Source organism: Bufo gargarizans, chromosome 8 (assembly GCF_014858855.1).
Source record: "Bufo gargarizans isolate SCDJY-AF-19 chromosome 8, ASM1485885v1, whole genome shotgun sequence".
NCBI classification, from domain to species: Eukaryota; Metazoa; Chordata; class Amphibia; order Anura; family Bufonidae; genus Bufo; species Bufo gargarizans.
In genome coordinates this window covers 111698072-111725225 of record NC_058087.1, presented here as the reverse complement: position 1 = coordinate 111725225, position 27154 = coordinate 111698072, and the positions used below count along the sequence as shown (strand labels likewise).

The 27154-nt window shown below is 46.8% G+C and overlaps 1 protein-coding gene across 1 annotated transcript in view; it reads right to left on the bottom strand.

The window, feature by feature from the left end:
- Positions 1–15766: 15766 nt before the first annotated feature.
- The window catches only part of HSPE1 (heat shock protein family E (Hsp10) member 1), a 60932-nt gene continuing 49544 nt past the window's right edge, over positions 15767–27154 (bottom strand). Inside the window, exons 3-4 of the mRNA XM_044304968.1 lie at positions 16455–16544; positions 15767–15924 (exon numbers count right to left, since the gene is read on the bottom strand). Of these exons, the coding sequence (XP_044160903.1) occupies positions 15877–15924; positions 16455–16544 (138 nt within the window). The 3' untranslated portion in view covers positions 15767–15876. The remainder of the gene's footprint in view (positions 15925–16454; positions 16545–27154) is intronic.

Sequence of the window (27154 nt, the reverse complement as noted above, 5' to 3'; positions counted from 1 at the left end):
CTCTGGAATCAGTGTCATTCTGTAGCCAGCAGTGTGGTAAGTCAGAAAACAGTGTGGTGTGTGGCAGTTTCCAATGAACTGGGCCTGATCGGTGGAGCCCTGTTACCAATACTGTATGTTTCAACAGAAAACTGGGCCTATATCACAGATTTCAAAGCTCTGGGCATCCTGTAGGGTCCATAATCGGTGGTATTCTGTAGTTTACAGTGTAATACATGGGAAAACCATGTCTGTAGGGCAGATTCCAGCAATCTGGGCCCAAGAGAGTGTCTAGAATCTGTTGTGTTCTGTATACAATGCTGAAACTACATCAGTAAGCATTGTATCGCAGATCCCAGCGCTCTGGACCCTCTGAATTCTCTGGAATCAGTGTCATTCTGTAGCCAGCAGTGTGGTAAGTCAGAAAACAGTGTGGTGTGTGGCAGTTTCCAATGAACTGGGCCTGATCGGTGGAGCCCTGTTACCAATACTGTATGTTTCAACAGAAAACTGGGCCTATATCACAGATTTCAAAGCTCTGGGCATCCTGTAGGGTCCATAATCGGTGGTATTCTGTAGTTTACAGTGTAATACATGGGAAAACCATGTCTGTAGGGCAGATTCCAGCAATCTGGGCCCAAGAGAGTGTCTAGAATCTGTTGTGTTCTGTATACAATGCTGAAACTACATCAGTAAGCATTGTATCGCAGATCCCAGCGCTCTGGACCCTCTGAATTCTCTGGAATCAGTGTCATTCTGTAGCCAGCAGTGTGGTAAGTCAGAAAACAGTGTGGTGTGTGGCAGTTTCCAATGAACTGGGCCTGATCGGTGGAGCCCTGTTACCAATACTGTATGTTTCAACAGAAAACTGGGCCTATATCACAGATTTCAAAGCTCTGGGCATCCTGTAGGGTCCATAATCGGTGGTATTCTGTAGTTTACAGTGTAATACATGGGAAAACCATGTCTGTAGGGCAGATTCCAGCAATCTGGGCCCAAGAGAGTGTCTAGAATCTGTTGTGTTCTGTATACAATGCTGAAACTACATCAGTAAGCATTGTATCGCAGATCCCAGCGCTCTGGACCCTCTGAATTCTCTGGAATCAGTGTCATTCTGTAGCCAGCAGTGTGGTAAGTCAGAAAACAGTGTGGTGTGTGGCAGTTTCCAATGAACTGGGCCTGATCGGTGGAGCCCTGTTACCAATACTGTATGTTTCAACAGAAAACTGGGCCTATATCACAGATTTCAAAGCTCTGGGCATCCTGTAGGGTCCATAATCGGTGGTATTCTGTAGTTTACAGTGTAATACATGGGAAAACCATGTCTGTAGGGCAGATTCCAGCAATCTGGGCCCAAGAGAGTGTCTAGAATCTGTTGTGTTCTGTATACAATGCTGAAACTACATCAGTAAGCATTGTATCGCAGATCCCAGCGCTCTGGACCCTCTGAATTCTCTGGAATCAGTGTCATTCTGTAGCCAGCAGTGTGGTAAGTCAGAAAACAGTGTGGTGTGTGGCAGTTTCCAATGAACTGGGCCTGATCGGTGGAGCCCTGTTACCAATACTGTATGTTTCAACAGAAAACTGGGCCTATATCACAGATTTCAAAGCTCTGGGCATCCTGTAGGGTCCATAATCGGTGGTATTCTGTAGTTTACAGTGTAATACATGGGAAAACCATGTCTGTAGGGCAGATTCCAGCAATCTGGGCCCAAGAGAGTGTCTAGAATCTGTTGTGTTCTGTATACAATGCTGAAACTACATCAGTAAGCATTGTATCGCAGATCCCAGCGCTCTGGACCCTCTGAATTCTCTGGAATCAGTGTCATTCTGTAGCCAGCAGTGTGGTAAGTCAGAAAACAGTGTGGTGTGTGGCAGTTTCCAATGAACTGGGCCTGATCGGTGGAGCCCTGTTACCAATACTGTATGTTTCAACAGAAAACTGGGCCTATATCACAGATTTCAAAGCTCTGGGCATCCTGTAGGGTCCATAATCGGTGGTATTCTGTAGTTTACAGTGTAATACATGGGAAAACCATGTCTGTAGGGCAGATTCCAGCAATCTGGGCCCAAGAGAGTGTCTAGAATCTGTTGTGTTCTGTATACAATGCTGAAACTACATCAGTAAGCATTGTATCGCAGATCCCAGCGCCCTGGACCCTCTGAATTCTCTGGAATCAGTGTCATTCTGTAGCCAGCAGTGTGGTAAGTCAGAAAACAGTGTGGTGTGTGGCAGTTTCCAATGAACTGGGCCTGATCGGTGGAGCCCTGTTACCAATACTGTATGTTTCAACAGAAAACTGGGCCTATATCACAGATTTCAAAGCTCTGGGCATCCTGTAGGGTCCATAATCGGTGGTATTCTGTAGTTTACAGTGTAATACATGGGAAAACCATGTCTGTAGGGCAGATTCCAGCAATCTGGGCCCAAGAGAGTGTCTAGAATCTGTTGTGTTGGGGGCGTGGCTTGGCCGCAGGAGTGGATGGACGTGTGAGGAAGGAGCTCCTCCACAGATTTGCTCTAAAAGCGGCTTAAAAGCGTGAAAATTGCCTCAAAATGGATAATTTCTTTACTACCAAGAAGTCCAAATCATCAAGAATGAGGACAGCAAAGAAATCCGATCGTTCCAGGAGAAGAAGCATGTCTTTTTCCAGTCATGAGCTGGATGATCGGGAGGATGCTGGAATCTGCTTCAGATGCCTCATCGGGCTCTAGCTACCAAAGAGACCCTGCAGTGGATAGAAAATCATTTTTCTCCACTCCAACTAACCCCAATCGGAAGATTGTTCAACTGCCTCCCTGCACCCCGCTTAAAAGGGGGAAAGCAACTACAGATTCGAGGGAATCATCGAGGGAGAGCCGCGACAGGGCCGCGGCCGCACCCAGTCAGGCTGCAGGAGAATCCAAAGGGGACGCGACGGCACATGCACACCGGAATCCCCATGCGTCCGATTTAATGGAGAATAAAGATCGAGAACGGGGAGACCATCAACCTCCTTATATCCCTCTCAAGAGGGGGAAATCAAAAGACTCCAGAGAATCTTCTAGGGAGAGCCGCGACAGGGCCGCAATTGCGCCCGATTTGGACAAAGGGAAAAGCAAAGGAGACGCGACGGCGCATGTAAGCCGGAATCCCCATTCATCCGATTCTATGGAACAGAGTGACCGAGAACAGGGGGATCTCGACAGTACCACAGTGGATCTAACTGCTCTACAAGTAAAGTCTCCTCTACATGCAGCTGGTGCCATCCCAAAACAGAGCAAAGCTCAAGCCACAGTGAGTACACTTCCAACCCCTGACCGAGTCCCCGATTCTTTTGAGAGCTTCCAGGCGGCTGATAAAGAGCTTTCAGCGACGCTCCTTAAAGATATGCTTTTAGCACTCAAAAGCTCGATAAACCACGATTTTAAAGCTGCCATAGCTCCGCTACAAACTGCCATAGATGAAATCGGGGACAGAGTCACTCATGTGGAGAATAAGATGGGGGACTTTGCGGAGTCGCAGAATGAGATTATTGACAGGCATAATGCATTCGAGGACACAGTAGAGACGCTGCAGGCCAAAGTGAATGATCTAGAGGACCGCAGCAGGCGGAATAACATAAAGTTCCGTGGCGTCCCGGAGTCAGTCTCTAATCGTGATCTAGTCCCATACATTGTGGACCTGGTCAAAGTTTTAATCCCCCATGCCAAGGACTACGAGTTAAGCATTGATCGGGCTCACAGGCTCCCAAAACCCTCATTCTTGAACAAAGATATCCCCAGAGACGTTTTGGCCCGCTTTACTTTTTACCACATAAAAGAACTGATGATGAGGGAGATGAGGAAAAACCCCTCTCTCCCAGATCAATATGCCGACCTAAAGCTTTTTACAGACTTGTCTGCGGCGACCATAAAGACCAGGAGGTCCTTCAGTGATATCACAAGAACTCTAGCTGCAAACGGGATTAATTACAGATGGGGGTTCCCGGTCAAGGTCTTAGCTTTTAAAGACGGGGTTATACATGCGTTGACCTCCCCAGATTCCGCCAAAGCCAAGCTAGAGAAATGGGGATTGGAAATCGCCCCAGCGCCGCGATCCCAAGATGGCCACCGCAGCAGGCCACAGAGGAGCCAACGCCCTGGCAGACCAAGGAAAGACAAAGAAGATAAAGAGAGATAAGGACAAGAATTCCTGCTTGAGGCTGCAACATTGAGCATTGAAATTGTGGAGGGACACTCCCCATGGTAGCCGGACTTATCCGCCCCATAGACTGTTTTTCTACCATGGGTGGGATACGCCCACCTATTCGGTTTAGCCCAGTTTTTTTAAAGGGCTGTTTGTTTTTTTTTTTTCTTTTTGCAGCTGCTGTTTTTCACACAGTAGCTTTTTGCCTACACCACGCTTTTACTGCAGATTCCGAATCCTCTGTACACGCCTACATCCTCTTCTACCGTCCTGGACCTGAGATCCCCATCGATTTCAACGTCGCGTTCTTTGGTAAATATGACTGGTATTTTGGCCTGATAAGTTTGGGATACATAGCAATGCATGATTTTCAGCCATGTCTGTTGCCTTAGTCTCAATAAATGTGAGGGGACTGAACTCCCCATTCAAGCGACATCAACTGTGGAGGGAGGCTATGAAAAGTAGATGCGATGTCCTGTATGCCCAGGAGACACATTTCTCCACCAATAATACCCCTATCATGCGCCATAAGCGCTTCCCAAAAATCGTGTATTCCACATATAGCCAAAAGAAAAGAGGTGTTATGATTGCATTTAAAGATACGGTGGCTGTAGAAATCAAAGAGCAGATTATTGATCCTGAGGGGAGGTATATCATATTGGTTGTACTCATAGATGATAAACTTTTTACATTAGTCAATGTGTACGCCCCCAACTCTGGCCAAATCAAGTTTTTTAAAAAATTGCTCAGAAAAATAAATAAAATTAAGAAGGGACATTTAATACTGGGAGGAGACTTTAATGCTGTACTATGCCCACAATTAGATACTACACATGGTGCCAGGTATAGAGACACGGCGGTCAGAAATTTGATAGAACACAACGGCCTGTATGACATCTGGAGGCTGAAACATGTTACTGAGAAAGATTACACCCACTTCTCACATAAAAACAACTCCTATTCCAGGATTGATTATTTCTTGATTGAAAAGCCCCTTATTGATCTAGTTTCATTGTCTGACATTGGGAACATTGTATGGACTGACCACGCCCCTATTTCACTTACAATTTTGACTAATAGGCTTCAAACTAATGACTTTGTCTGGAGGCTGGACACCTTTATCTTAAAAAATCAGAAAGTGTTGGACACCATTAGCAAGGATTTGAAAGAATATTTTGAAATTAATAATACCCCTGGAATGGACCCGTTTATACTATGGTCTGCACATAAGGCCAAGATCAGAGGATCATTTTTATCTCTTAGTTGTTATCTTAAAAAGCAAAGAGAGAAGGAGCTAGATGAGTCCTTGCAGTTAATTAAAAAACTGGAGTCTGAGCATAAACTTAACCCATCATTCTCATTAAAGCAGGAACTTCAAAAAATTAGATTCAAGGTATACAACCTATTATTGTTTAAATATGAGAAGATGGTGAGACAGTCTAAACTAAACTTTTATTCCCACCACAATAAGGCAGGTGCCCTATTAGCCAGACGTCTGAAGACACAATTCCAGAGATCTAAAATACGCCAAATCATACATCCTATCTCGAGGCAGATCCAATTGGCTCCCAGAGACATTGCTAATGCCTTTGCGCAATATTATAGGGATCTGTACAATTTAACTCCGGACCCCCTTCACCAAATAAATGAAACCCACATAATGGAATTTCTGGGAAAACTTAATCTCCCTACCATCAATCCTGACCATCTCCAGAGATTAAATCTTCCAATATCCCAAGATGAAATCATCAAAGCTATTAAATCCTCCCCCAACCAGAAATCCCCAGGCCCAGATGGCTTTTCAATTGAATACTATAAAGAATATACAAGCATACTTCTCCCCCATCTACACAAGATCTTTAATCTGGCATTTAGTACAGGTAATTTCCCAGCAGATATGCTGGGGGCCAATATTGTCACAATTCCTAAGCCAGACAAGGATCCCCTAGAAATCAAAAATTATAGGCCAATATCCCTCCTCAATGTGGATTTGAAAATATACTCAAAGATCATAGCTGACAGATTTCAAAGTATACTGCCTGAATTAATCCATGGGGACCAAGTGGGTTTCCTCAAAAATAGACAGGGGCCTGACAACACGAGGCGGGTTCTGTCTCTGCTCCAATGCTGCGAAAGGTACAGAACTCCAGCAGTCTTTCTAACTATCGATGCAGAGAAGGCATTCGACCGCATTAATTGGCTGTTTGCCTTTAAGACTCTGGAAGCTTTTGGCATAAAGGGAGATATCCTGTCCGGCATTGGGGCACTATACAGTAATCCGTCAACTAGTGTGTATGTCAACGGTTGTATGTCAGAATCCTTCAATATCTCCAACGGAACAAGACAGGGATGCCCATTCTCTCCCCTGTTGTTTGTTCTCTCCATAGAACCTTTGGCAGCCGCTATTAGATCCACTCCAAGTGTACAGGGAATAAAAGTGGGACACAGTGAATATAAATTAGCTTTATTTGCTGATGATGTTATTTTGACTTTGACCGACCCACTAAAATCCCTGGAAAGCTTCTTTGAGATTGCCGACTCTTTTGGGCGTCTTTCTTTCTATAAGATTAATCAGGAAAAGTCCCAAGCTCTCCCCATCAATATTGATCCAGAGTCACTATCCGATCTCAAACACAGATTTAAGTTGGATTGGCAAAAATCAAAAATTAAGTATCTGGGTATACAGGTATCGCATCCTTCTTCAAAGCTTTTCGACAATAATTTTCCTGAACTAGCCTCCCAAATGGGTAAGGACATGGCTGAACTTTCAAAAAGCAATGTATCTTGGCTGGGCAGGGTAGCAGCTTATAAAATGCTACTTCTGCCCAGACTTTTGTATCTCTTCAGGTCGATACCAGTCGACATTCCTGAAGCTTACTTCGCGACGTTGAATGATAGGTTAAGGAAATACATTTGGGAACACAAAAAGTCCAGGGTAGCTTTTAAAACTATCCTCAGACACCATAAGAAAGGAGGCCTAGGAGTTCCCCACATTAAATATTATTTCCATGCAGCGGTTTTGGACCAGATTTCCCACTGGTGGTCCAACAACCCAGACAAAATATGGGTCCAGATCGAGAGACAGATTTGTGGACTGGGAACTTTGAAGTCAAGACTGCTAGCTCCTATTCTAGGCATCCCCCTCCCCCCTCCTCATATTAACATAATAAAATTTTCAGATACTATATGGAAATCTTTCCTAGATATGAGGAGGGGACTGATTCACTCACCCCTAACAGATTGCACACTTGACTTTCTTCATGATCAGACTGATATGGTGCCCATCCAAGAGTGGAAGGATAAAGGTATCACCTCACTTCAAGATTTCATTAGAGATGACAAAGTACTTCCATTTTCAGAGCTTAAAAGGAAATTTTGCTTGGGTAGAGATGATTTGTATAGGTATCTTAAAATCAGGGAATTTACAAATAAATTGGTGATTAAAGATAGACATAGTAAGTCACAGGTGACCCTGATAGACAAGCTATTTAACAAGAAAAAAGGCATCTCTAGTTTCTATATCCAGCTAACAGACTCCATCAATTCCACCACTAATCTCCCAATGACCAAATGGGAGCAGGAATTAAACATTACACCCGATTTGGCTGATTGGTATGCTACATTTAATAACATTCACAAGTACTTTCATAGTACAAACCACAGGGAGGTACTGTTTAAGACCTATTTGAGGTGGTACCATACTCCCAGCAAGCTATACTTTATTTTCCCGGGTACCTCGGACAGATGCTGGAGGCAGTGTGGGGAGAAAGGAACGCTCTTACATATTTTGTGGGAATGTCACTCCATCAAACCCCTGTGGAAGGCAGCGAGGTTCTTGATTCGCAATACTCTGCAGATTAATATAGACCTCACCCCACAACTAGCATTACTGCTGCTGGGATTGGAGGAGGTACCATATCAGTCAAGATCCATTGTGGCTCACATCGTAATGACCACAAAACTAGTGATCACGCGCCACTGGAAAACAGCAGACACTCCCCACATTAAGGAAGTGTGGCAATCAATCAATACAACTTGTTCCTTTGAACATTCCATTGCAAGGATCCAGGACAAACTTAACATTTTTCACTCTAGATGGGATGTATGGCGTAACAGTAAATACTATTCCTCACAGTTTTAGAGGCGGAATCTGCACTGACTCTACTATGTTGGGTTCACCCCCTGAATTTGTTCTTTGTTTTCCCGTTTCTTTTCTCCCTTCCTCTTCCCTTTATGTCTGTAATTTTCTCCCCAAAGTCACATTCTGTTTTATCAGTAAACGAGTCACCAGTGTTATTGACCCACTTCGAACATCTATTTACAATTCTGTTTGCATTTATTGTTTGCATTATTAATGATACGTGACACGAGGGGAGGAGTTATGCTTTTGTCCCTGTTTTTTTTTCCGTTGTTTTCCTGTTTTTTTTTGTATTAATTGAAAAAATTTACAAATAAAATATTGCATAGAATCTGTTGTGTTCTGTATACAATGCTGAAACTACATCAGTAAGCATTGTATCGCAGATCCCAGCGCTCTGGACCCTCTGAATTCTCTGGAATCAGTGTCATTCTGTAGCCAGCAGTGTGGTAAGTCAGAAAACAGTGTGGTGTGTGGCAGTTTCCAATGAACTGGGCCTGATCGGTGGAGCCCTGTTACCAATACTGTATGTTTCAACAGAAAACTGGGCCTATATCACAGATTTCAAAGCTCTGGGCATCCTGTAGGGTCCATAATCGGTGGTATTCTGTAGTTTACAGTGTAATACATGGGAAAACCATGTCTGTAGGGCAGATTCCAGCAATCTGGGCCCAAGAGAGTGTCTAGAATCTGTTGTGTTCTGTATACAATGCTGAAACTACATCAGTAAGCATTGTATCGCAGATCCCAGCGCTCTGGACCCTCTGAATTCTCTGGAATCAGTGTCATTCTGTAGCCAGCAGTGTGGTAAGTCAGAAAACAGTGTGGTGTGTGGCAGTTTCCAATGAACTGGGCCTGATCGGTGGAGCCCTGTTACCAATACTGTATGTTTCAACAGAAAACTGGGCCTATATCACAGATTTCAAAGCTCTGGGCATCCTGTAGGGTCCATAATCGGTGGTATTCTGTAGTTTACAGTGTAATACATGGGAAAACCATGTCTGTAGGGCAGATTCCAGCAATCTGGGCCCAAGAGAGTGTCTAGAATCTGTTGTGTTCTGTATACAATGCTGAAACTACATCAGTAAGCATTGTATCGCAGATCCCAGCGCTCTGGACCCTCTGAATTCTCTGGAATCAGTGTCATTCTGTAGCCAGCAGTGTGGTAAGTCAGAAAACAGTGTGGTGTGTGGCAGTTTCCAATGAACTGGGCCTGATCGGTGGAGCCCTGTTACCAATACTGTATGTTTCAACAGAAAACTGGGCCTATATCACAGATTTCAAAGCTCTGGGCATCCTGTAGGGTCCATAATCGGTGGTATTCTGTAGTTTACAGTGTAATACATGGGAAAACCATGTCTGTAGGGCAGATTCCAGCAATCTGGGCCCAAGAGAGTGTCTAGAATCTGTTGTGTTCTGTATACAATGCTGAAACTACATCAGTAAGCATTGTATCGCAGATCCCAGCGCTCTGGACCCTCTGAATTCTCTGGAATCAGTGTCATTCTGTAGCCAGCAGTGTGGTAAGTCAGAAAACAGTGTGTGGCAGTTTCCAATGAACTGGGCCTAATCGGTGGAGCCCTGTTACCAATACTGTATGTTTCAACAGAAAACTGGGCCTATATCACAGATTTCAAAGCTCTGGGCATCCTGTAGGGTCCATAATCGGTGGTATTCTGTAGTTTACAGTGTAATACATGGGAAAACCATGTCTGTAGGGCAGATTCCAGCAATCTGGGCCCAAGAGAGTGTCTAGAATCTGTTGTGTTCTGTATACAATGCTGAAACTACATCAGTAAGCATTGTATCGCAGATCCCAGCGCTCTGGACCCTCTGAATTCTCTGGAATCAGTGTCATTCTGTAGCCAGCAGTGTGGTAAGTCAGAAAACAGTGTGGTGTGTGGCAGTTTCCAATGAACTGGGCCTGATCGGTGGAGCCCTGTTACCAATACTGTATGTTTCAACAGAAAACTGGGCCTATATCACAGATTTCAAAGCTCTGGGCATCCTGTAGGGTCCATAATCGGTGGTATTCTGTAGTTTACAGTGTAATACATGGGAAAACCATGTCTGTAGGGCAGATTCCAGCAATCTGGGCCCAAGAGAGTGTCTAGAATCTGTTGTGTTCTGTATACAATGCTGAAACTACATCAGTAAGCATTGTATCGCAGATCCCAGCGCTCTGTACCCTCTGAATTCTCTGGAATCAGTGTCATTCTGTAGCCAGCAGTGTGGTAAGTCAGAAAACAGTGTGGTGTGTGGCAGTTTCCAATGAACTGGGCCTGATCGGTGGAGCCCTGTTACCAATACTGTATGTTTCAACAGAAAACTGGGCCTATATCACAGATTTTAAAGCTCTGGGCATCCTGTAGGGTCCATAATCGGTGGTATTCTGTAGTTTACAGTGTAATACATGGGAAAACCATGTCTGTAGGGCAGATTCCAGCAATCTGGGCCCAAGAGAGTGTCTAGAATCTGTTGTGTTCTTACAGGGTGCTGAACTGGTCTCGAATCCGACTGATGCGGCTATCCAAGATTACCTTGAGCAGATACATCTGCCAACCCTCGACAAAACTCAAAAAGAACAATTAGAATCCCCCTTTTCCCAGGCCGAGATAGAGGACGCAATTGCTACGTTGCCATCTGGTAAATGCCCGGGTCCGGATGGCTTCGGAATTTTTTATTATAAAAAGTATAAAGAAATTCTGGTTCCCCACATTACTAAATATTTCAATGAAGTTGGCCCATCAAATAGTTTCAGACAGGAAACAATGACAGCTAATATCACACTCATCCCTAAAGAGGATAGAGACCCCACATTATGCCAAAATTACCGCCCTATTTCACTCCTGAACAATGATTTAAAAATTTATGCCAAAGTCCTGGCAAATAGAATGCAGTCCATTCTACCCTCAATTATAAATCCGGAGCAGGTGGGCTTTATGCCGGGAGGGGAGGCCAAGGACAACATCATGAAGGCCTTGTTAGGTATGGAGTATTGTAAAAAAAATAAGATACCTTTAGCTTTCATCTCAACCGATGCTGAAAAAGCTTTTGATAGGCTAAATTGGAGTTTTCTGATGGCTACCCTCTCTAGGTTCGGTCTTCCACTTTCCTTTATTAGGAAAATACAAGCTTTGTACACCACTCCCTCCGCACGTATATTGGTGAATGGAACTGCTTCTCAAGGTTTTAGGATCCGAAATGGCACTAGACAGGGGTGCCCGTTGTCTCCCCTTCTATTTATTATTTCTCTTGAACCACTTTTAGCCAAAATCAGACAGAATAACAACATATCAGGTTTGAAAACGAACAGACTTACCCACAAGGCTGCAGCTTACGCAGACGACATATTATTTTTTATCACCAACCCGCTTACCTCTATCCCAAATCTTCTCTCGGAGCTGGACCAGTTCGGTACCTTATCCTTTTTTAAAGTTAACTTAACCAAATCCACGATTTTTAATGTTAACATAAATAGCTACACGTGGGAGACCATAAAGTCGATTAGTGGCCTAAAGCCCACGGTTACATATTTTAAGTATCTAGGCGTGAACATCTCTAATAATTTAAATGACCTTTACCGACTGAATTTCTCCACTCTTATGCAGAAGATAAAGACTGATCTAGAAGAATGGAATGACCTATCCATTTCATGGTTCGGTCGTATTAACTTAATTAAGATGATCACCCTCCCCAGGGTTTTGTACTTCCTCCAAGGTATTCCTATGGCACTACCAAAAATTTTTTATACGGCTATTAAAAGGAAGATTCTTTCCTTTGTATGGAAACGAGGGCAAAACCGACTTTCGTTTGATATCTTGACGAGATCAAAACATAGGGGTGGACTTGGGCTTCCGGATATTGGTAAATATAGTGCTGCTGCGACCCTGACAAGAATCAAAGAATGGAATGTTTTTCCTCCCAGAAAACTCTGGGTAGATCTGGAAGAGGGATGTGCTCCATGCCCCCTCCATTACCTGATCTGGAAGACCAAGAGCAATAAACATCTCTATGCTAAAGTTGATAACCCCTACACCAAACATGCTATTCATGTTTGGCATAGTCTTATCAAGAAGCATACCATCCCATTCCCTAATTGCCTGGAACTCCCCTTGTTAGCATCAATCCCAAACGGTTGGAGACTGATTAGGAATAGAATCACCTCACATCCTAATGGCTATATGATACCTTTGAAAGCCCTATACTCAGCCACCTCACCAGTGGACTACGTCAAATATACAGAAAATGGGGATCTCCCCAAATTTAATAGGAAGGAATACGACAAGATAACGAAGCATCTCTCAGTGCTAAGTCCTCGAGTCATGACCCAAATTAGCGAACATGATCTTACCAAATTGATGATTAATAAGACTCCAATAAGCCACGCAATTTCTAGGTTCTACTCCTTTGTTAATAACACGGTATCCTCCCCATCATTCCTGTCTAGTTGGTCTAAAGAACTTAACAAATCATTTAACGAGAAAGAAACCATGGCAATCCTACATTCCTCTATTCCCAAAATCACGTCCACTAGACTCCAAGAATCGCACTACAAAATACTTTCCAGATGGTACAGGACTCCTGTTATTTTGAACAAAATTAACCCCGAAATTCCTGCACGCTGCTGGAGATGTGGTGAAGGAGTTGGGTCCATAACTCATATCTGGTACTCCTGCCCTAAGATTGTGCCATTGTGGGGAAAATTCAACCAAATTATTACTGAAATATATGGGTCACAAATAGAGATGGATGCAGAACTTGTTCTGCTTGGGCTATATAATAAAAAACATAACGCCATTAAAGACCGTCTGTTTCCCTTTCTCATTGCTGCACTTAAAACCATAATTCCCAGACATTGGCTGAGCGAGGAGGTTCCATCTATTCAGGACTGGATGAAGGAAGTCCTAATTATCAGTCGCTTCGAAAAACTAAAATGGATAATTGCCGGCAGCCCTGAAAAGTACCTCGGGATCTGGACCAAGTGGTGTAGCTATATCTCCACTGGCAAACTGTCCAAGTTCTTTGATTGAGTCTATACATTTGGATCTCTAATTACTTTTCTTTCCTTATGCTCTTGAACTATCTAATGAAACATGTGACAATTTTTTCTTCTCCCCCACATTGTTTGACCCTTTGTTTTGTTTCCCTCTTCTCCCCTCCCCCCTTCCCACCCCTCCTTTCCCTTCACCATTTTCTGAATCAACTTCTGAACTGATTTATATTGATGTTTTTTCAAATAATCACTTTGTTTAATATGCTTTTTGAATTTAGGAAGTGTCATTCCTGTGATGTCTCAACAGGTTATAATATATGCAAACTTCCATCTGTAATGGTGATGTTTTATCCCATTTTATATTATGTTAAACTTGTATCATTTTACTATTATACTTGTTAATAAAACAAAATTTACAAGAATCTGTTGTGTTCTGTATACAATGCTGAAACTACATCAGTAAGCATTGTATCGCAGATCCCAGCGCTCTGGACCCTCTGAATTCTCTGGAATCAGTGTCATTCTGTAGCCAGCAGTGTGGCAAGTCAGAAAACAGTGTGGTGTGTGGCAGTTTCCAATGAACTGGGCCTGATCGGTGGAGCCCTGTTACCAATACTGTATGTTTCAACAGAAAACTGGGCCTATATCACAGATTTCAAAGCTCTGGGCATCCTGTAGGGTCCATAATCGGTGGTATTCTGTAGTTTACAGTGTAATACATGGGAAAACCATGTCTGTAGGGCAGATTCCAGCAATCTGGGCCCAAGAGAGTGTCTAGAATCTGTTGTGTTCTGTATACAATGCTGAAACTACATCAGTAAGCATTGTATCGCAGATCCCAGCGCTCTGGACCCTCTGAATTCTCTGGAATCAGTGTCATTCTGTAGCCAGCAGTGTGGCAAGTCAGAAAACAGTGTGGTGTGTGGCAGTTTCCAATGAACTGGGCCTGATCGGTGGAGCCCTGTTACCAATACTGTATGTTTCAACAGAAAACTGGGCCTATATCACAGATTTCAAAGCTCTGGGCATCCTGTAGGGTCCATAATCAGTGGTATTCTGTAGTTCACAGTGTAATACATCGGAAAAATATGTCTGTAGGGCAGATTCCAGGAATCTGGGCCCAAGAGAGTGTCTAGAATCTGTCGTGTTCTGTATACAATGCTGTAACTACATCAGGAAGCATTGTATCGCATATACCAGTGCTCTGGGCAGTCTGAATCCACTGGAATCAGTGGCGTTCTGTAGCCAGCAGTGTGCCAAGTCAGAAAACAGTGTGGTGTGTGGCAGGTTCCAATCAACCGGGCCTGATCTGTGGCGCCCTGTTAGCAATACTGTTTACTGCAACAGAAAACTGAGCCTATATCACAGATTTCAAAGCTCTGGGCATTCTGTTGCATATAGAATCAGTAATGATCTGTAGTTTACAGTGTAATACATCGGAGAACCATGTCTGTAGGGCAGATTCCAGCAATCTGGGCCCAAGAGAGTGTCTAGAATCTGATGTGTTCTGTATACAATGCTGAAACTACATCAGAAAGAATTGTATCGCAGATCCCAGTGCTCTGGGCAGTCTGAATCCACTGGAATCAGAGGCGTTCTGTAGCCAGCAGTGTGCTAAGTCAGAAAACAGTGTGGTGTGTGGCAGGTTTCAATCAACCGGGCCTGATCTGTGGCGCCCTGTTAGCAATACTGTATACTGCAACAGAAAACTGAGCCTATATCACAGATTTCAAAGCTCTGGGCATTCTGTTGCATATAGAATCAGTAATGATCTGTAGTTTACAGTGTAATACATCGGAGAACCATGTCTGTAGGGCAGATTCCAGCAATCTGGGCCCAAGAGAGTGTCTAGAATCTGATGTGTTCTGTATACAATGCTGAAACTACATCAGAAAGAATTGTATCGCAGATCCCAGCGCTCTGGGCTCTCTGAATCCTCTGGAATCAGTGGCACTGTAGCACAAACATGATTAAAATAGTACTCTGCGGCATCCTGTTGAGTGGTCAAGATCCTAAACGTGTGCAGTTCATGGCCAGGCCTGGCGCCAGCTATCGCTAGTAGAATGCCGTTAGCTGGCGCATGCGCACTGCTGGGAGCGATGCCAATGCCCACAGTGGTCAGAACAGAGGGCATGCACAGGCCCAGCAGTGAACTGCACAAGCACAGCATGGCAGCCACTCAGCAGGATGACGCAGGGATTGCAAGGCGGGCCAGATGAGGGGTTAGGGAGGAGCTATGCACGCAGGAGGCAGAGGGGCTTAGGCACTTACTGCCCAAATGCCTCCCCTGAACACTTGCAAGCCCTCATTTGCATATAATTAAAACCACGTTTTTGCTGTTTATGAACATCAGAAGAAAATAAAGGTACCATTTAAATCATGTTTATTTTTGCGTAAAGGCCTTCCTTACTGTTCTGCCACAATCAAAGCTGTATGTAAACCTTTTAAAAAAAAAAAAAATGCAGTCTTACATGTACAAAGAAGTTGTTGTTTTTTATAATTTTATTGTAGCAAATACATTACAATAATTACATCATGTTAGCTTCCAACAGCCTTTGGAATGGAGAAAAAGGGAAGAAAAAAAATAGCAGTTATCACAGGAATTTTCCTAAAATGTCACTATCTCTGAATAAGTAGTATTCCTGCAATGAGAAAAAAAAAAAAGTAAATTAGTTCAATAAGATAACAGACTAACTAGCACATCCAAAGTCACAGGTGTACATCCATAAAGTTAGCAAGCAAAAACTACACATGCAAACAATAGAACTAGGGATTATTGTGGTACTATACATGAAAAATGGAAGCTCTTTGTGCACATTTTTTGATCAAACGTGTGTCGGGCCCATCTACTGGCATCAAGGAGGCTTCTGCAGGTACCCAACATTAAAAGAACTGCCTCTCCTAAGGTTGCCCTGAACATTGTAGGTAGGGATGAGCTCCTGCTATGTACACTGCTATGTACAGTATTAGAACAAAGTTTTATTCCAATCAGCTTCGGATCTTTCATCCAAAGTTGATTTGCTCATTCCTAATTGTAGGTTTAAGTTAGGTCCAGAATAACCCCTAATCCCTAGTTCTATAGTTTGCATGTGAAATTGTATGCTGCCATGCACATTAGTTCAAATCACCTTAGCTATATCATTCAGAAGATGGCAATAAACCTTTGGAATACCTTATCATCAAGCACAACTTTGGTTCCTCCATATTCGGGAAGAAGAATTTTTTCACCAACATTTACATCAACGGGTATGATCTCTCCATTCTAAAATACAAGAAAAGCCACCACAAAATGAAGCCAAAGAATTTAGGATCAACATTCACGTTCTGCGGTCCTTACCTGCTACTGCATCCATAACAACCTGCTCTATAAAAATATCACATGATCAAACCATCTGGTCAACATCCGTATATATAGAAAACGGTGCTAAAGCCATTTTTCGTCACCTTACATCACAGTGTAATGCCAAGCAATCAAAAATGTGTTTTACATGCCCAAAAAGGAGATTTTTGTGAAACGCACCTGTAAAATCTTTTTCTCGTCTTTTCCATTGGGGGACACAGACCATGGGTATAGCTTAGAGGTATTACTAGGAGGGACACTATGCAAAAACGAAGCTCCTCCTCCTCGGGCTATACCCCCAGACACCTCCAGGAGGACTTCAGTCATTGCAAAAGCATTAGGAGAAGGAGAACTAAAAAAAAAAAAAAAAAAAAAAAAAAAAACACACGGTGGAAACCATCACACCAACACACCCTGAGCATAAACGAAAAAAGTGGGCGGGAGATGTGTCCCCCAATGGAAAAGACTAGAAAGATTTTACAGGTGAATTTCACAAAAATCTCCTTTTCTCGTACATTCCATTGGGGGACACAGACCATGGTACGCCCAAAAGCAGTCCATGGGGTGGGAAAAACCCGACAACGCCAGGAGAAAAAACGTCCAGCCGTTAAACGGGCACCACGGCCTGCAATACCCTGTGCCCGAGGACAGCATCAGCCGAGGCCAGCGAGTGCAACTGATAAAACTTTGTGAACGTATGCAAAGACGACCAAGTGGCAGCCTTACACAACTGGGAGGCGGAGGCGCGATTGCGTCTGGCCCAGAAAGCTCCCACTGCCCTTGTGGAGTGAGCGGTAATCCGCGACGGGGGATCCTGACCACGAGCGCGATAGGCCGCAGCAATAGCGGAACGGATCCACCGCGCCACAGTAACCTTGGAAGCCGCCAGACCCTTACGAGACCCCTCGGGAACCACAAAGAGGGAGTCCGAACGACAAAAGGAGGCGGTGGCCCCCAGATACACTTTCAGGGCCCTGACGACGTCCAGGGAGTGGAGAGCACGTTCCTTGGGGTTCGCCGGAGAAGGACAAAAAGAGGGCAGGACAAGATCCTCGTTAAGGTGGAACGGAGAAACCACCTTGGGCAAAAAAGAAGGAACCGGCCGTAGCACCACCTTAGGCTGCTTTCACACTAGCGTTCGGTATTCCGTTCGTGAGCTCCGTTTGAAGGAGCTCACCAGCGGACCCGAACGCAGCCGTCCACCCCTGATGCAGTCTGAATGGAGGCGGATCCGCTCAGACTGCATCAGTCTGGTGGCGTTCAGCCTCCGCTCCGCTCGCCTCCGCACGGACAGGCGGACAGCTGAACGCTGCTTGCAGCGTTCGGGTGTCCGCCTGGCCGTGCGGAGGCGTGCGGATCCGTCCAGACTTACAATGTAAGTCAATGGGGACGGATCCGTTTGAAGATGCCACAATGTGGCTCAATCTTCAAGCGGATCCGTCCCCCATTGACTTTACATTGAAAGTCTGGACGGATCCGTCCCAGGCTATTTCCACACTTAGCTTTTTTTTGCTAAAATAATGCAGACGGATCCGTACTGAACGGAGCCTCCGTCTGCATTATTATGGGCGGATCCGTTCTGAACGGATCCGCCCGAACGCTAGTGTGAAAGTAGCCTTATCCTGGTGGAAGACCAGAAAAGGCTCCTGACAGGAAAGCGCGGCCAGCTCCGAAACCCTCCTGATGGAGGTAATGGCCACAAGAAAAACCACCTTCCAGGTGAGGAAGACTAGGGAGACCTCCCTCAGAGGCTCAAAAGGCGCCTCCTGAAGGGCGCGTGGGACCAGGTTAAGATCCCAGGGGGGTAAGGGAGGAACATACGGAGGAACCCAATGCGCCACCCCCTGCAGGAAGGTTCTCACAGGCCCCAAAAAAAAGCAATAGACCGTTGAAAAAAGACCGCCAAGGCCGAAACCTGAGCGACAGCCCCATCTCAAGGCCGGACTGTAGAAAGGCCAGCACCACCGGAACAGAGAAACGAAGTGGCGGAAAACCCGACTTCTCACAAAAGGTTAGATAGGCCCTCCAGGTGCGATAATAGATCTGCGAAGAAGCCGGTTTTCGAGCTCTGATCATGGTTCTCACCACTGCATCAGAGAAGCGTCTCTTCCTCGGGATGTAGGTCTCAATAGCCACGCCGTTAAACGCAAGTGACGTGAATTCTGGTGGAAGAGCGGTCCCTGAGATAGAAGATCCTCTCTGTCGGGAAGAGGCCACGTAACGTCCGCTAGCATTCGGACGACGTTGGAGAACCAGGCGCGGCGAGGCCAATCCGGAGCGATAAGAATGGCCGGTATCCCCTCCGCCTCGATCTTGCACAGCACCTTCGGCAACAGAGGAAGTGGAGGGAAGACAGAGGAGGTCGAATCGCTGCCAAGGATACACCAGTGCGTCCACTCCGCACGCCCTTGGGTCTCGAGCGCGGGCCAGGAACACCGGCACCTTGTTGTTTAGCCGGAACGCCATTAAATCCACATCCGGACGGCCCCATCGGCGGCAGATGTCCTCGAACACCTCTGGATGTAGGGACCACTCTCCCAGATCCACCTTGGTGAGGCTCAGAAAATCCGCCGTCCAGTTGTCGACGCCCGGAATGTACACCGCCGACAACACTGGAACATGAGACTCCGCCCATAGGAGGATCCTCGCCACCTCCTGCATCACTGCCCGACTGCGCGTTCCGCCCTGATGATTGACGTAGGCCACAGCCGTGGCATTGTCCGACTGAACACGCACCGGCCGAGCCGCAGGGAGGGAAGTCCAGCGGGAAAGGGAGTTCAAGATCGCCCTTAGTTCCAAAACGTTGATCGGAAGACGGGATTCCTCCGTCAACCAGACCCCCTGAACTGTGAGGTTCCAGAGAACGCCTCCCCAACTGATGAGGCTGGCATCGGTGGTGACTATCGTCCAGGAGAACGGAAGGAAGGACCTCCCTGATGAGAGATTCGGGGAGGCCTGCCACCAAGGGAGAGACAACCGAACTTGCCAGGACAGGCGGACGGGAGCGTCCAGACCCCGAGAGGTCTTGTCCCAGAGGGCAAGAATCCACTGTTGTAACGGTCGAGTGTGGAACTGGGCATACGGAATCGCCTCGAAGGAGGCGACCATAAGGCCCAGAACCCGCATGCACTCCCGAATGGTGGGACGAGGCGCTTGTAGAAGGAGCGACACCGCCCTCTGAATCTGAGAAAACTTGGAATCCAGAAGAAACACCAGAGAACTCGAGGTGTCCAAAATAATCCCCAGGAAGGAGAGTCTCTGGGAAGGGTGCAGAGAGGATTTTGGTAGATTGATCAGCCACCCGAACCGCTCTAGAGATTGAACGGTAATTTGGACGCTGTCCTCAGCCTGTGGAAGAGACGGGGCTTTTATCAAGATGTCGTCCAGGTAGGGCAACAACGAGATGCCCCTGGTGCGAAGAAGCGCCATGAGAGGTGCCAAAACCTTGGTGAAAACGCGAGGGGCGGTCGCCAACCCAAAAGGCAGGGCGACAAACTGGTAATGACGACCCCAGATGGCAAAACGCAGAAAGCGATGGTGAGACTTCGCAATCGGGACGTGTAAGTAGGCGTCTTGAATGTCCACAGACACGAGAAATTCCCCTGGAAGCAGAGAAGCAATAACGGAGCGAAGGGACTCCATGCGAAACCTCCGCACCCGTAGAAACTTGTTCAGAAGTTTCAGATCCAGTATCGGGCGCACCGACCCCTCCTTTTTCGGAACGACGAACAGGTTTGAGTAAAAACCTGTTCCCTGTTCCTCCGGGGGAAAGGGAAAAATGACACCCCGGTCCAGAAGAGAGGAGACCGCCAAAAGGAGGTCCGAGGCCCTGGCTGGATCCCCCAGAACGCGAGACGGGAAAAACGTTCCGGCGGGCTGGACGCGAACTCCAATCTGTAACCGGACGTCAATCTCCAGAGCCCAGGCGTCCTGAACGTGACCCCTCCAGACCTGTTGAAAGGAGAGCAAACGTCCCCCCACCACGAGGGGTGGGGGCACCCCTTCATGCGGCGGGCTGTTTGGGTGCAGGGGGACGGGTTAACTGTGCCCATGGTCGCCAAGAGTGCTGGGGTTTGAAGAAAGGCTTCTTGCGGGATTCCTGGGATCCCCCAGCCGACGAAGACGCCCTGGCCGTGGAGAAGCGACAAAAGGACTGGACCCAGAACCCCGAGATCGAAAGGGCCGTTTGGATCTGGGTTGAGGCAGATGAGTACTCTTGCCCCCCGTTGTGGCAGAAATGAATCCGTCTAACTGGGCTCCAAAGAGCCTAGATCCTTCAAAAGGGAAGGTTAGCGAGGGAACGCTTGGAAGAAGCATCAGCATCACACACCTTCAACCAAACCTCTCTACGCTGAATGACCGAGAGGGCCGAAATACGGGCAAATAGGGAACCGATATCCATTGAAGCTTCACAGAGATATTTAGAAGCCTGAGACATTTGGAGAATGTGGCGCCGCAACCACGCCGTAAGGGCTCTGGCAATCCAAGCCAACGCAAAAGCCGGTCGCAGGGAAGCGCCTGCCACAGAAAAGATGGACTTGGAAAGTGAATCCAGGAGTCTGTCCACCGTATCCTGCAGGGAGGAACCGTCTAGGACAGGAAGGGCCGTGTTCTTGGCTAACCTGGCCACCGGAGGATCTATCTTAGGGGAAGAAGTCCACTTTTCCACCGACTCAGAGGGGAAAGGGTAAAGCGTATCCATGCGCTTGGTGGCCGAAAATTTCTGATTGGGTCGGTCCCAAGCCTTTGATATGACCACTGAATTCCTCATGAACGGGGAACACTGCGGATTCAGGCCTTTTAGGCGGAAAGAGGGAGTACTCCCGACTAGTGGAGGGAGTGGAATCTCCTTGGATATTAAAAGTGTCACGGACAGCCTCCACCAATTCGGATACCATGGTGGAAAGCTTAAGCGGGGGTTCCCGCTCCGTGGCCTCGTCCAATCCGGACAATTCCCCTTCGGATTTGCGCTCCCCACGAGAGGGAGAGTCAACCGGGCATGCCTCAAGGCGTGGGGGAGAAGCGGAGTCATCCAACGAGGAATGCTGCCGCTCACGCTGCCTCTTAGACGTCAGACGCCCCCTGTGAGAATCACTGAGAGGAGATGGAGCGGTGGACGCTACTGAAGTAGTAGCTGCCATACGCTCCATGAAGGACATGACTGCCTTGGCAACTAGGGCCAGATCCGTTGCCGCACTAGACATGGCGGAAGCCCAGGCAGGTACCGCCGGTTCCGCAAGGGCAGAGGGAGGACTGGGCTGAGAAGGAGGCTGATCCTGTCCAGGAGCAGGGCACGAGTCACAGGTGCCAGAGGCAGAAAAAGGCAGAAGGCACACCTTGCATGACCCTAAAAGAGCCTGAGAGGAGGCCTTGGAAGATTTAAGTGCCCCAGGCTTTGGCATGATGGAACCCCACAGTAAAAGATCTCCTACCAGTTGCTGCAAAGATCAGGAGCAGAGCAAGCTGTTATCCTACCACCCAGGCAACGCTAGCAGAAGTCTCCAGCATAGAGAGATGAGGAGCTGCACGGCCGTGAGCAAACAGAGTCTCCGGTGTAAGGAGAGTCAGAGCTGCATGCCGAGGCTCCGCCCCCCCGAACGCGTCATCATGGCGCGAAAAAAGCGGGCACACGCAATAAGCGCGCACGTTTTGAACAAACACCCTGTCTCCCCTCACACGGTGCAGCAGGGGTTAATGAGGCCATGGAGGAGCGGCCTGCCCGCGGGCGCTGTGAGAGCGCAGCAGCCAAGGTCCGAAGAGAGAAGCGCTGAAGCCAAAGGAAAAAGCCCCCATCAGGATCCTTCTCAAGCTCACCCAGGTAGCCACAGACAAACAGACACAGAGGGAGGGGGGACTGGGCAATACTTATCTGCTCAGCATGCTCCCTCGATGTCCAGACCAGCAGGGATGCACCTCTTCAGACTTCTGACTCCAATCCAGGAGCACAGTGCTCTGGTGGAGGGCAGGCAGCAGGCGTCCCAGCAACTGGTGGGATGCCAGAGCTGACATGTTGAGCCTGGATCCACTTTTCTTCTGTGGGGGGGGATGGGAGGTAGCCAGGACACGTCGAAAGACGGTGGCAGACACTCCACGGGGGCCAGGAAAGCGCAATGCTGACCTGCGTCCCCATCTGAAAACAGAAAAAAAAAATAACAAACAGGAGAAGAATAAGCGTCACCTCCTTGGACGGACACTAAGCAAAGACTGAAGTCCTCCTGGAGGTATAGCCCGAGGAGGAGGAGCTTCGTTTTTTGCATAGTGTCCCTCCTAGTTCTGTGTCCCCCAATGGAATGTACGAGAAATGTGTCATATGGGCTCCAAAATGGTACCACTCATCCTGCAAATAATGAGCCCCTACACATAAGGCTCACCACCAGCACTCTCTTCTTCCTGGTTCTTGGCTGTCAGCTGTGAAGGCTGTGCACAATGAGGTCACATGGTGCGCAGCCCTGCGGAGGACCAGGAAGCGGCGAGCACAGATCCTTCACCGTTTCCCGGTCCTCATGAAGCCCTTGATTAGTATTCACCCCATAAGACACAGGGGCATTTTCCCCCAACACTGCGTCTTATGGGGCGAAAAAAAAAAATACATACGGTTGCAAGATAAAGTATGTGAACACACACCAGTTCTGGGTTTGCTTTTCACAAGCAGCATTGCCTGATGTGAATGATGCCTTGCACAAAACAGCCCTCAGAAGACCTACGATTAAGAATGGTTGACTTGCATAAAGCTGGAAAGGGTTATAAAAGTATTTCCAAAAGCCTTGCTGTCCATCAGTCCACGGTAAGACAAATTGTCTATAAAAATGGAGAAAGTTCAGCACTGCTGCTACTCTCCCTAGGAGTGGCCATCCTGTAAAGATGACTGGGGGAGCACAGCGCAGATTGCTCAATGAGGTTAAGAAGAATCCTAGAGAGTGTCAGCTAAAGACTTACAAAAGTCTCTGGCATACGCTAACATCCCTGTTAGTGAATCTACGATACGTAAAACACTAAACAAGAATGGATTTCATGGCTGGATACCACAGAGGAAGCCACTGCTGTCCAAAAACACATTGCTGCACATTTACAGTTTGCACAAGAGCACCTGGATGTTCCACAGCAGTACTGGCAAAATATTTTGTGGACAGATGAAGCCAAAGTTGAGTTGTTTGGAAGAAACACAACACTATGTGTGGAGAAAAAGAGGCACAGCACACCAGCATCAATACCTCATCCCAACTGTGAAATATGGTGGTGGGGGTATCATGGTTTGGGGCCGCTTTGCTGCATCGGGGCCTGGATGGACTGCCATCATCGAACGAAAAATGAATTGCCAAGTTTATCAAAACATTTTGCAGTAGAACTTAAGGCCATCTGCCCACCTGCTGAAGCTCAACAGAAGATAGGTGTTGCAACAGGACAACGACCCAAAGCATAGAAGTAAATCAACAGAATGGCTTAAACAGAAGAAAATACGCCTTCTGGAGTAGCCCAGTCAGATTACTGACCTCAACCCAATTGAGATGCTGTTGCATGACCTCAAAAAAGCGATTCACACCAGACATCCCAAGAATATTGCTGAACTCTAAAGAGGAATGGTCAAGAATTACTCCTGACAGTTGTGCACGTCTGATCTGCAACTACAGGAAACGTTTGGTTGAAGTTATTGCTGCCAAAAGGAGGTTCAACCAGTTATTAACACACCTCATCCAATTGATCGCGTAGCTGCCGCTCTCCTATTCTTTCTTCAGGACCTGTGGTGATTTCACTGAGCTCATCACATGGTCCATTACCATGGTGATGGATCATGTGATGTACCATGTGATGAGCACAGGTCCTTTGACAGGTCCTGAGGAAAGAACAGGAGACCGGCTGCTACGCGATCAATTGGAGGTGGTGAGTTATTTTTTATTTTTTAACCCTCATTGGCACTGGCCACTGCGCCACCAATGTTTATCATACTGTTTATCATTTTCCCTTATAACCATTAGGGAAAATAATAAAGTGAATAGACTTTTATCCTAGCAACCATGCATGAAAATCGCACCGCATCCGCACTTGCGGATCCTTGCGATTTTCACGCAGCCCCATTAACTTCTATGGGGCCTGCGTTGCGTAAAAAACATCAGAGTATGCTGCGATTTTCACGCAACGCACAAGTGATGCGTGAAAATCACCGCTCACATGCACAGCCCCAAAGAAGTGAATGGGTCCAGAATTAGTGCGGGTGCATTCCGGCATTTTGAATGCCGGATCTGGCACGAATACATTCCTATGTGGAAAAATGCATTCAGGCAAGTCTTCAGTTTTTTTCGCTGGAGATAAAACTGTAGCATGCTGCGGTTTTATCTTTTGCCTGATCAGCCAAAATGACTGAACTGAAGACATCCTGAACGGATTACTCTCTATTCCGAATGCATGGGGATAAAACTGATCAGTTCTTTTCTGGTACAGAGCCCCTAGGACGGAACGCTATGCTGGAAATGAAAAATGCTGGTGTGAAAGTACCCTAAAATATTAAGTTTAACCACCTCCGGACCGCCTAACGCAGATCCGCGGTCCGGAGGCGGCAGCTGCAGGCAGAGTGACGCATATACGCGTCATCTCGCAAGACGCGAGATGACGCGCTCAGCCGGCCCGCACGTGCGCAATGTGGGCCGGCATTTCTTCCAGGGGGGGGGGGGGGTCGCATCATCAGCTTGCCAGCCAATGATCGTGCCTGGCAAGCTGATGATTTTTAAAAAATCCAATGAGAAGCCAGATAACACATCATATTAGTAAATATGATGTATTAAATGGCTTCCCTGCTCCTCTGCTGGTCCTTTTGGTCGGTTGGATCCAGCAGAGGAGCAGGCTTCACAGTGAGTAGCACCAACACTACACTTTAGCCTCAGATCACCCCCTGCACCCCAATTAACCCTTTGATCACCCCTTTAAATCGCCCGTGTCAATCACTAGTGAAAGGAAAAAAGTTATCAGTGTAAACTGTCACTTTTATTTCGCTGGTATTGACTGTTTTAGGATATAGTTTAGACCCCTTGGTTAGGTAGTTTAGCGATCGGTTAGTGCCCAGCCCACCGCAATCCCTTATTCGTATTGCTAATCAGCATTTGTACTTTTATAGTATCTGTAAGTGATCAAAACTGATCACAGTCAGATCTATAATTATATTAGTGTCACCTTAGTTCGCCCTCCACCCAAAACGCAGTGTTTGCCAGATCAGGCCTGATCGGTCGCCCACACGTGCGTTTGCCCACGCCCGCCCCAGTGACAAAAAATATATATTTTTTGATCACTGCACATTCACTTTACACGCGCTGCGGCGATAAAAAAAATAAATCAGTTTTGATATTTTTTATAAACCGCAGCAGCCTCCGGTACTTCGCTAGCCTCCCATTTGTAAGACAGGCTTGCTTTTTTTCCTTGGGTAGTCTCAGGGAATACCCCTAAATTTAGTTGCCCAAATGTCAAACAGGGGGTATTCTTCTGAAGAGGCCTACAGGCTTCTGACCCAGTCGGATGAGGAATGGGAACCCTCATCTGACAGAACTAACGGGTCAGAATATGAACCTGTAGAAAGCAGTGGCAGTCTGACTCACAGTTCGGACGAGGAGGTTGAGGTCCCCGATAGCACCAGGCGTACCCAGCCCAGTGTCGCTAGACCACAGGTTGCGCAGGATCCGCTTCAAGGGCAGCAGAATGGGGCTGGCGCTGTCGGATTACGTGGTGAGGTTGTACCAGCACTGCAGTACAACATGGTGAAGTTGCGAGCACCAGAAGGGCAGTTGAAGCTGGTACGGTGGCATGTGCAGTAGTTACCCCGTCGCAGCCACCGCACAGACAGGCCCGTAGACCCCCTAGAATCCCTGAGGTGCTGGCAAATCCTGATGGGCAGTCCCCAACTTCAGCCGCACCTGTAGTTCCCCCTTTCACCGCCCAGTCTGGAGTTCGGGTTGAGACAGCTCAGATCGGTTCGGCCCTGGGATTTTTTGAGCTGTTCTTGACTGCGGAGCTCTTGGACATAGTTGTGGCCGAAACAAACCGGTATGCCACACAATTTATAACCGCCAACCCGGGAAGCTATTAGGCCCAGCCTTTCCGATGGAAACCAGCCAAATTTCCGAAATTAAAACTTTTTTGGGCCTTCTCCTTAACATGGGTCTAACAAAAAAAAAAGCATGAATTGCGGTCATATTGGTCCACGAACCCAATTCATCACATGCCCATGTTCTCTGCTGCTATGTCCAGGGCACGTTTTGAGGCCATCCTGCGTTTCCTGCACTTTAGCGACAACACCACCTCACGTCCCAGAGGCCACCCAGCTTTTGATCGGCTCCACAAAATTTGGCCCCTCATAGACCACTTCAACCTGAAATTTGCATTTTTGTATACCCCAGAGCAAAACATCTGCGTAGACTAGTCCCTAATAAATTTTACCGGGCGCCTTGGCTTCAAACAATACATTCCAAGCAAGTGCGCCCGGTATGGGGTCAAATTGTATAAGCTCTGTGAAAGGGCCACAGGCTATACCCACAAATTTCGGATCTATA